General features: G+C 41.9%; 1 protein-coding gene across 1 annotated transcript in view; it reads left to right on the plus strand.

Annotated features, from left to right (window-relative positions):
* PLEKHH2 (pleckstrin homology, MyTH4 and FERM domain containing H2) overlaps positions 1 to 11,078 on the plus strand; it is a 222,179-nt gene that overhangs the window by 202,939 nt on the left and 8,162 nt on the right. Inside the window, exons 26-29 of the mRNA XM_069768602.1 lie at positions 2,404 to 2,537; positions 4,983 to 5,112; positions 7,163 to 7,249; positions 10,779 to 10,913. Of these exons, the coding sequence (XP_069624703.1) occupies positions 2,404 to 2,537; positions 4,983 to 5,112; positions 7,163 to 7,249; positions 10,779 to 10,913 (486 nt within the window). The remainder of the gene's footprint in view (positions 1 to 2,403; positions 2,538 to 4,982; positions 5,113 to 7,162; positions 7,250 to 10,778; positions 10,914 to 11,078) is intronic.

The following is an 11,078-nucleotide window of genomic DNA, read 5'->3' on the forward strand; positions in this document are numbered from 1 at the left end:
AAATCACCTCGGTGAGGGTCCGATACTCACAACCCCCACCGATCAGCTGTGTGCAGGTCCCACGGTGGCCACGGGATATGGCGCCAGAACGTGACGCTAGGTGACTACAGCTCAGATGATACTCATTCTTATTTTCTCCTCCTTATTTGTATTCTACTATTTAATATTTACGGTAATTCTAAGAATTCATCCTGAAAGCATTCTTGTTTGTAGTAGGCCTCATTTACATGTCCGATTTTCAAGTACGAGTGTGATCCATGGTATCACGGACGGCACTCGTACCAGTGACGGTCTATGGGGCCATTCGCATGTCCGTGACTTTCTCGTGGACCGAGAGGTCTGCGGAAAATTACAAAGACATGTCCGAATTTTTATCTAAGGGTCAAATCAAAAATCGGTGAAAAAATTAGATGATATCCAGGTGCAGTTCAATTTTTACAAACTGTCAGAAAGGAGAAAATGCAGAACGTTTTTTTTTCTCAACGTATGGGAAAAACCGATGATACTTGGACCAAACTCTGACCAAAGTCTGATCATAATAACGGGACAGTTTTTTTTCGTTCGTGATAAAAACGGACGTCTGAATGAAGCCTTACATATTATGGCCCCTCATCAGTATGTAGTCCTTTAAATAAGGATTGTGTTTTAAGTTAGGGTGGACAGGCGCTTACAGCCCTTCCTACTTTTTTTGTAACCTTCCCATATATAGATTGGTTTATAAAAGGATTGAGAAGTCATTTTTTTTTAATGTATTGAACCATGAGTAAGTGTGACCTATCCACTTGAAACGCGTCGGTTTTCTTGGATTTTAATCTTTTTTTTCCCTATCATATGCTTCCTGTGGATTAGTTGAATAAAGAAGAATGCTTTTATAAGATTTGATTGAGGGCTGGACTGCACTTCTATTATCTCCCAGATGAGCTGCGGTACCTAATAAAGGCCACTACACATTGAGTAGCGCTGAGCTGTTCTGGCCCCATGCGATGTTTAGTTCTGGCTCCCGTGAGAGCTGCAAATAACTGATTGGTCGGAGGTGCGAGTTGTTATATATCACTGATATGATATTGTTGACCCATCCAAAGGATATATATATTTCAAAGCTCTGAGCAGCCCCTTTAAGGTCCCGTACACCTTAAAGGGGACCGATTCAGTAGCTCTTTGTCCATCTAATGCAGTGTTTCTCAACTCCAGTCCTCAAGACCCCACAAGAGGTCTTGTTTTCAAGATTTCCTTTGTATTGCACGGGTGCTGGAATTAATGTTTGAGCAGGTGATGAAATTATCACCTGTGCAATACTAAGGAAATCCTAAAAACATGACCTGTTGTGGGGTCTTGAGGACCGGAGTTGAGAAACACTAATCTAATGTGTATGGAGGCCTCCCATCTCTCCAGCAACCCAGATCATGGACATAGAAATATACATGATGAATTGTAATTGAATTCTTACTATTTATACTTCATAAAGCAGCTCCTTATTCCACTCTCCCCATTGACAACACATTCACGCTCAGCCGCACTGAACGTACATGTGTGTGGAAAAAACAGGAGCTCTCTTGAAGGAGTTTCGGCACCTTTATGCCGGCCCTTGGAGCATCTCAGCAGCCATGTTAGACACTTCTTATGGCTCATCTACATGTGGTCTAGTATGTTGTGGCAAATATGGTAGAAGATCATATTAGATCTGTTTTACAATTTTTTTCCCATGTTACTTTTGTAGACAGTACTCAAAAATACCAAACTGCAAAAAGTGTCAAAAAGGCAGAATACACTTGGCTCCTTACATGATATTAACCGCAGCGTTGCCCTTTCAGAGATGCTGTTAGGATTTCCTTCACCCAGGACAAGATTTCTTTGTACCATGTCCAAAACCGTATGGTTTTATGGTGTACCCACTTTCATTCTAACGTCAGCGCACATATCTTGTCTGCTCCTCAACTATGCTCCTAGCTCTCCAGGAGTTCATCTTCAGGGTGAATGTATTGTCATATCCTTAAACAGTGCATGATTAGGCCATACAGTGGGATTTACCAGCCTACTCCTTAATACTGAGCATATTTCTCTCTTCAAAACATGAAAAAAAATCATTGTAGCCTTGAAAAAAGTAGCTAAAGTTGGCGACCACCATGGGAAACCTTTCTACAGTTAAAATCGCCACCTGGTCCATTACAGTAAAAGGATTGACCACAGCCAAGATGGTGCTCCTTCATAATTCAGTCATCCAGGTCTTGGGACCAGATGCCACCAGCATCTTCTGATTTGCAATCAGCTCCATGTTATTGGAGTCACACCATTTGATCTACACCGCAGTGTGGCGATTAACAGGATCACTTTCCAGTAGTGTCCTCTAGTATGTGATGGACATATGCTTGCGTTTCTTCATTCGCTCTTTTTGGGTTTCTACAGGTGGAAAGCGGAGACTTTGAACGACCTCTCCAGGCAACAGCTAGTCAATTAAAGTCCAACCAGGCGTTAAGGCAAACACTGGAAAAATTTTATCCAAAAAGGTACCGAGCGGACTGCACAGAGGAGCAGTTACGGTAGGTATTACAACCTTATAGTCTACAAGGGAACATGAGATGTTCCATCAATAGAGTCAATTTGTTCAAGTAGCACTTATCGAAAATCATTTTGGATTGTCTTTCCCTTTATCTGTCTGAGTATCTTCCACCTATTGAAATCCAAGTTAGACACTATTCCTGGTAGATGTTCCCGGCCTCTTCATGGAGAAAGATATCAAGCTCTTTGAAGAACGGGAATCCGCACATACTGGGATGTTCCATTTATAATCTCATTATGATTTATATTATTCTTAGAGAATGTTCACATCACATTTGACCCACATTTTTGTGACTATTGTGGTGATTCTGTTTGTAACCCTGAAAAAAGGGGATGCAGACGTGTCCCCAATGGAGCCATTAACTATAATGAAGCAGATGGATTCACGTTGTGCTCTTTCTGGCCTTTTTTTGACGTGCACAACAGCTTTATAGTCTATAGATTTCGTGTTCATTGACATCACCAGAAGAGGTCAGATGAAGCACAAAGTGACTCCATCTGCCTCATTATAGTGAATGGCTCCATTGGGACTCTATCAGGGGGAAAGTGCGAATATGTTAACCAGTTTTTTACACACCTGTCCGGGCTCTGCTCTTTTCACCTTAGTCCACAGAACTCTGTGGTGCTTCATGTCAGGCTTTTCAAGTGGCTCGTTGTGCTCCCTTCTGATCGATCATCTGTTTATGCCTATATAAGGCCCACCCGTCAGGCAATGCCTTGGGAGTCTGGGCACTTACCAGGTCCCTAGAACTATGGGCACCCTAGTGTATCCCTGTCCACCGGCTTTTTCATGAAGGTGGAGATGTCGGGTTCACGTGCCTTGCTATGCTCCTATATCAACCCTTATACGTTCCCTCCCCCCAACCAGGGAGGTGGGAAGCTGAAGTGTGTAGGATAACACTAACCCAACAAATAAGGGAAGATGGGCAGGGATATAAGAAAATAACAATCATACAAAATTTACTCTCCAAACAACAGAGTTGAAGACAGTGGAATAAAAGATAGGAGAAACCAAATAGGAGAGTGTTATGGGGCTACCGTGACAGAGAGGTTCCAGAGAATCGCAGCGCTCTGGGCCTCATTCACAACAAAACAAAAGCTCTTCTCCTGTATTCTGACCTGGCTGCTTTGTGCCAGCAGTGCAGGAGTTAATCTTGTTGCTGAGTTGCTGTGAGCTGGGTCTCTCAGCTGAAGGTGATTTTGTAATCACCTCCTCTATATAGACCCAGCCTTGACTTCAGCTATTGTCAGTGATCAGTTCAGCTGCCTGGCTTGGAGGTTGAAGGAGCGTGGTGTATTAGGAGCTTGGAGGTTTATTTACAGAGATTGGTGTCTGCTGTTTTGGTTGCATGTTAAACCTGTTTTCCTTCCTAGTTTTTTCCTTCTCTTTCCTTCTATGTGTCACCTCTGTGGTTGTGTGAGCATTTGGTGAGTTTGAGACTTTTAGTTACCTTGTCTGTATACCCTGTTTATTGTTGTATTTATACACTGGTGCAGTCCACCTCCTTTGGGGGGTGAGGGGGCCATTGATAGGGCCTGCGAGGGGGGCAGGGATACGCTGGCGGCTCAGGCCTCCTAACCATCATAGGTACCCCTGAGATAAGGGAAAGTCAGGGCCCCATTATAGTGGCAGGGACAGGTGTGGGTCCCAGTACGCCGTCCTGCCCCTTTATCGCCGTTAACAGCGTGACAGAGAGGGTGAGGATGTGCACACAAACAAAACTCCAAGCAACAGTCTTCTGAACACATCTCCAAACGCCAACTCCAACCACGAACTATACCTCCAACTCCAAACCAGGCAGTAAGAACTAACACTGGCAGCTCCAGAAGCTGAACAGATTAACCCTTGCACTGTCAGCAATAAAAAAACTGCACTGTTCCATAGGATGATGAAGTACGGCTAACCAGTGCAGGAGTTCATGAAACTGGACACTGCGATCTTCTCGCCCCACTCTGTTGCAGTATCCTGTGAAACCACCAAGACACACACCTGTGTCTTGGTCTTAAGACTCTTAGTTTTCCTGTGCCCTGACTGCCTTTGGTTTCCAGTACTTTTAGTACCTGCTCTATATCTGCTTTCCGGTGTCCTGTCTGCCTGCGGTCTTCAGTGCTTCTAGTCATTGCTTCCCGTGTGTCTTACCTGCTTGCTGCACCAAGCCGGTGTGCCCACCCGGACTCGGAGTCTGGAGGCTGTACCTCACCAGTTCAGATGGAAGCCCAAATGCAGTCATGAACATATGTCCACAACATGACGTGAACAAACCCTTAGATATTCTCACAAATCATAGTTCACTGCTTATGAATAGTGGAGACGGCTAAACGGTTTCATGTTTGGTCATGGGCTCAAGGATGGGCTCATGTCACCCATGACTGCTACCCTACCAGATATTAGGCATAAATTTATATTTCTTAACATTTTATTCCAGACAGCTTCACCAACGGCTGGCAACAAGATGGATGGCTCTCCGGGGTCACAGCACTTCTGACTGCGTGCGAATATATCTTACAGTTGCAAGAAAGTGGACGTTCTTTGGCGCTACTCTTTTTCCAGCAAAAGTAAGAAATACAATATTTCATGTATAATTATTCAAAATGGATGAAAACATTTATTCAAAAGTATTTATTTAATAAATTCACTTCATAGTTTTATTCTGCTGCTTTTCCAGAACACTGCAAGAGTCAAGATTGCACTTATTGAATGAGCTAATGAAATCCATGGCTTACAATTACTGGTGGGGAGAATAATCACTTGCACAGGGGTCCTCTGCTGTGTCTTTCCCTGCTAGACATTTACATGTTAGGCAAGGACGACATGTCGATTTCTGCAGCACAACATGAAAATCACAATTTCGCGTAGTGTTGCCAAAAATCCAAACCTGATGGATTTTTGTTCCCAAGGCACATGTGCCTTTGGCATGCTACAGCAGACCTCAATGTATGTTCCGTTCGACTCTGCTTGTTATTTGGTGTTTTTTTAAATAGTTAAAATAGATATGTGATAGAAAGTTGCAGACAAATCACACAAACCACATAACCAAAAGTAGCCACGTGGCATTGAAAATTTTTCTTAATTTCAAGCAAAGAAAAAAAAAATTATAAAGCCATTCTGATGCCTTGTGCACACCACATTTTTTCGGATGTATTCCACCCAAAAAGTATCCCATAAAATAAACATAATACACAGGAATGTCAAAATGGCAGTGCTGTGCGCATGGTCTGTCTTAGGTCTCCTTTTTTCGGTGCTTCAGGTTTGAAAAGGGGTCAAAAGAAGTGACATACTCATTTTTCGGGTAACTTTTGCGCAAAAGTGGCTTACTCTTTAAACTTCACAGAATAGAGTAAAAGATGCCGACAAGAACGACGAAAAAGAGCCAGCAAAGCAGCTTGAGGAAAGTGAGGGCTGACATTTTCCTTAATTGGTTATACCTGGGAAAACTCGGCAGCTGTACTGAAGTCTAAAAGATGTTGTAGGGGCACATCACCTTGTAGTGGAAACCACTTCAGGAAACGCTGCTTTTTATGAGAAATTTTTACAGGAGTTTTTCGTTGTTTTGCAGCGTTTTTTTTTCCTCTTAAGCATTTTTTATTTTCTTGCGACCTTTTGTTCAGACAGTGCCTTGTTTGGAGCGTTTTTCCATCAGAATCCGCTTTCAAGAAGTATCATGCAGTCTTTGTGACAGTAGTTTTGTTTTGTTTTGTTTTTCGAAAACCTGAAGCGGAAGAAACACGCTCAAAAAGACTGAACATCAAAGCAAAACAGCAAATTTGTTTGCTGAGCAGAGTATTTCAGGCATTTTTTTTTGAGCTGACTTGCTCCAAAACACTCTTCAAAAGACTCTGCGTGCACATACCCTAAGGCCAAATGTACGCATTCAGTATTTGGTGAGTTTTTTACCCCAGTATTTGTAAGCCAAAACCAGGAGTGGGTGATAAATTATTATCATTTATTGTTATAGAGCCATTTATTCCATGGTGCTTTACATGTGAGGAGGGGTATACATAATAAAAACAAGTACAATAATCATAAACAATACAAGTCATAACTGGTACTGCCCTCGAAAGCTGCAGAAGGGGTGCAAATGTTTCTATTATGCTTTTCCTCTGACCGTTCCACTCCTGGTTTTGGCTTACAAATTCAGGGGTAAAAAATAGTGATGAGCAAGTATACTCTTTGCCCGGGTTTTCCAGAGTATTTGTGACTGCTTGGAGATTTAGTTTTCCTTGCCGCAGCTACATGATTTGAGGCTACTAGACAGCTTGATTACGTGAGGGGATTCCCTAGCAACCAGGCAACCCCCACATGTGCTCAGGCTGGCTAGTAGCCATAAATCATGCAGCTGTGTCAACAAAAACTAAATCTCCGAGCAGTCACAAATACTCGGAGACCACCCGAGCAACGAGTATACTCGCTCATCACTAGTAAAAAACTCACCAGATACTCAATGTGTGCACATGGCCTAACATGTATTTTCACAGTGAGTACATCAGCCTCACAAGGTCTAAGAGATCTCTTTAATAATTTGTATGAAGTTTGCATTGGGAAATATGCCGACAGATCTATTTAGATTATTATGCTATGATATGATTTTTGTCTGTCTACTTCCAGCCTGTGTCTCCGACACCCCTTGATGGTCCGCTTGTCTGGCTGGCTGTACATGAAGATGGTATAAGTGTTCTAGAATATGCCACCATGGTAAGATTCCATTTATGGTCAGGTTTTCTCAATATATAGTGCGTAAAAGTGTTGTGGTATTTGTTGGTGTTTTTTAATGCAATCCTTCAAAGTGTCACGTCGTTCATGAATTTTGTTCAAAATCAAAACAACTCTTTATTTTCGACTTTGATCTGTTTTGCTATTTTTATTTCCACTTTATACTTTGCTATATGGTGCAACTATTTGCATCCCAAAAAATATGCTGCACATAAAATGACTTCAGGGAGTACTTTTATGAAGTTTTTCAAAATCGTCCAAAAACATCTGGAAACACCAAACTTCCCCCCAAAATGACGAACGTTGCAAATGCAATAATGAATTTGTCTCCTTGTGTTTTTGTCTGCCAGTGTAAATTGAGCTACCGTGTAGCTGTAAAAACCTGAAGCATGTCAATTGCTTTTTGTGTTTTTGCAGTTTTTTCCCCACAAGCTTCAATGGGCACCTTATTTTCGCCATAAAAAAATGTATGTACAAGTGTGGTTTTTCTATGCATGTTATATATATTCCTGGATGATGCAGGAACAAGAAGAGAAACGAAAAAAAATACACTAAATAAAAAGCAAAAAAACTCATAAAACCACGTAAAATAATTTCCATTTCTGACCTGGCACTTTGGTTTTCTAAATGGTGGCAGATTTCTGGGCTTGAAGGATAAGGTTACACAGTAATTCAGTAAATTTAGCAACGACAAATTTGCGCAGTGAAAATTGCTGCTATACCTCAAGTGATTGGGGTTGCAATGTCGCCCAAAGTACTGCAACAAGCAAGTCACAAAATAATTGTACCTGGTTGGATTTTTTGCGACTTGCTTGTCGTGGTCGCAGTACCCTTGGGATGACAATGCGACCCCAACCACTTGTATGGCACTGGGATTATATTGCAGTGGGATTAACAGCGACACCTAGTGAACCTTGGCCATGCGAACTGTGTTTTGGCCAAATTTGCCGCGCAGCCCCAGCCTTAGGTTGGACATACACAACGACATGTGTTGCACAACACTGAAATAGCATTGTCGCATTGTGATATCACATTTAACAATTTCCCATAATGTCCCATTGCGACCTGTGACTTCCTGCGACTGCGATATACAGGTCCTTCTCAAAAAATTAGCATATAGTGTTAAATTTCATTATTTACCATAATGTAATGATTACAATTAAACTTTCATATATTATAGATTCATTATCCACCACCTGAAATTTGTCAGGTCTTTTATTGTTTTAATACTGATGATTTTGGCATACAACTCCTGATAACCCAAAAAACCTGTCTCAATAAATTAGCATATTTCACCCATCCAATCAAATAAAAGTGTTTTTTAATAACAAACAAAAAAACCAACAAATAATAATGTTCAGTTATGCACTCAATACTTGGTCGGGAATCCTTTGGCAGAAATGACTGCTTCAATGCGGCGTGGCATGGAGGCAATCAGCCTGTGACACTGCTGAGATGTTATGGAGGCCCAAGATGCTTCTAAAGCGGCCTTAAGCTCATCCAGAGTGTTGGGTCTTGCGTCTCTCAACTTTCTCTTCACAATATCCCACAGATTCTCTATGGGGTTCAGGTCAGGAGAGTTGGCAGGCCAATTGAGCACAGTAATACCATGGTCAGTAAACCATTTACCAGTGGTTTTGGCACTGTGAGCAGGTGCCAGGTCGTGCTGAAAAATGAAATCTTCATCTCCATAAAGCATTTCAGCCGATGGAAGCATGAAGTGCTCCAAAATCTCCTGATAGCTAGCTGCATTGACCCTGCCCTTGATGAAACACAGTGGACCAACACCAGCAGCTGACATGGCACCCCACACCATCACTGACTGTGGGTACTTGACACTGGACTTCAGGCATTTTGGCATTTCCTTCTCCCCAGTCTTCCTCCAGACTCTGGCACCTTGATTTCCGAATGACATGCAAAATTTGCTTTCATCAGAAAAAAGTACTTGGGACCACTTAGCAACAGTCCAGTGCTGCTTCTCTGTAGCCCAGTTCAGGCGCCTCTGCCGCTGTTTATGGTTCAAAAGTGGCTTTACCTGGGGAATGCGGCACCTGTAGCCCATTTCCTGCACACGCCTGTGCACGGTGGCTCTGGATGTTTCCACACCAGACTCAGTCCACTGCTTCCTCAGGTTCCCCAAGGTCTGGAATCGGTCCTTCTCCACAATCTTCCTCAGGGTCCGGTCTCCTCTTCTCGTTGTACAGCGTTTTTTGCCACATTGTTTCCTTCCAACAGACTTACCATTGAGGTGCCTTGATACAGCACTCTGGGAACAACCTATTTGTTGAGAAATTTCTTTCTGGGTCTTACCCTCTTGCTTGAGGGTGTCAATGATGGCCTTCTTGACATCTGTCAGGTCGCTAGTCTTACCCATGATGGGGGTTTTGAGTAATGAACCAGGCAGGGAGTTTATAAAAGCCTCAGGTATCTTTTGCATGTGTTTAGAGTTAATTAGTTGATTCAGAAGATTAGGGTAATAGGTCGTTTAGAGAACCTTTTCTTGATATGCTAATTTATTGAGACAGGTTTTTTGGGTTATCAGGAGTTGTATGCCAAAATCATCAGTATTAAAACAATAAAAGACCTGACAAATTTCAGTTGGTGGATAATGAATCTATAATATATGAAAGTTTAATTGTAATCATTACATTATGGTAAATAATGAAATTTAACACTATATGCTAATTTTTTGAGAAGGACCTGTAGAGTCGCGAATGTTTCCAGATGTGTTGGATTTTATGGCACAAGTCACGAGAAACGTACCATAGGTTTCAACGCAAGTCACTTGAGACATTGGATCTACTTATCTGCAATTTGAAATTTTTTTTCCGAGCAAAATCACTACTTGTGTCATTGTTGTTACGAGACACATCACCATGTAGCTCCAGCCTTACTAATACTTGCCAAAAGTTTAGGCAAACCCTTCCAGAAGGACGCGGCATGTAGAGTGTCGTCAAAAGTTATGTCCCATAATTACGCCTCTTCCATTTCCCCCTCCATGGAAGAAACCTTTCAGAAGCTTTGCTTTTAAGGTTTTAGGAAAATTTGGTGGGCAGAGGAGAGATTTGCCAACTCTTTTGGTTTGGGAGTCCGAGAGGTCTCCCCTTTATCCAGGAGTCTCCTAGATATTCAAGGAGAGTTGGGCAAGTATGGTTATACGGTATATTTAATTTGTCCGTGTGTTCACTGGAATTATTCTAAACTCTAGTCACAAAGGGATCTGGCTTTTCTTTCTCCTGTAGGTGTTTTAGTAAAATGCTAAATTGCTTATTTATGGATTTATTACAAACCTGTCAGGCTTTCTGAAAACAAATGTGCTCCAGACGTGATGCTTATATGGCCCTTTTGGGGGTGAAAAAAAAAAATCTCCTCCTAATGGCAGGAGTAGAGCCTTTTATTAGGTAAATGCATGGCTTTTGTTGGAGTCTTTCATCACAGTCGTTGTTGAATTGGAAATACAAATAATGTTTTGCCATCTTTTCTTCTTCCTCCCACTCTTCTGTTCCTTAAGAGGTTGCTGCTCACGTACGTACACAGGAGTCTAATGACCTTCGGAGGTTACCGTGATGACTTTATGCTGGTAGTTAACACGCAGACAAAGGACAAGTCAACCGAAAAACTTCTGTTTGCTATGGCAAAAGTAAAGGTAGGTACATTAGCTTGAAATACACGCCAGCCGCTCGGAGGTAGGCTTTTATAAATAAAGTACTCTTATATGCTAGGATATAAAAAGCATGAATTAAGCACCTGCGGTTTAAACAAAGCCATGTTTATTATCTTAGCTGGAAGCTTGGAGAGGGAAAAAAGCAAT

The sequence above is a fragment of the Ranitomeya imitator genome, chromosome 5, assembly GCF_032444005.1.
Source record: "Ranitomeya imitator isolate aRanImi1 chromosome 5, aRanImi1.pri, whole genome shotgun sequence".
In the NCBI taxonomy this organism is placed as follows: domain Eukaryota; kingdom Metazoa; phylum Chordata; class Amphibia; order Anura; family Dendrobatidae; genus Ranitomeya; species Ranitomeya imitator.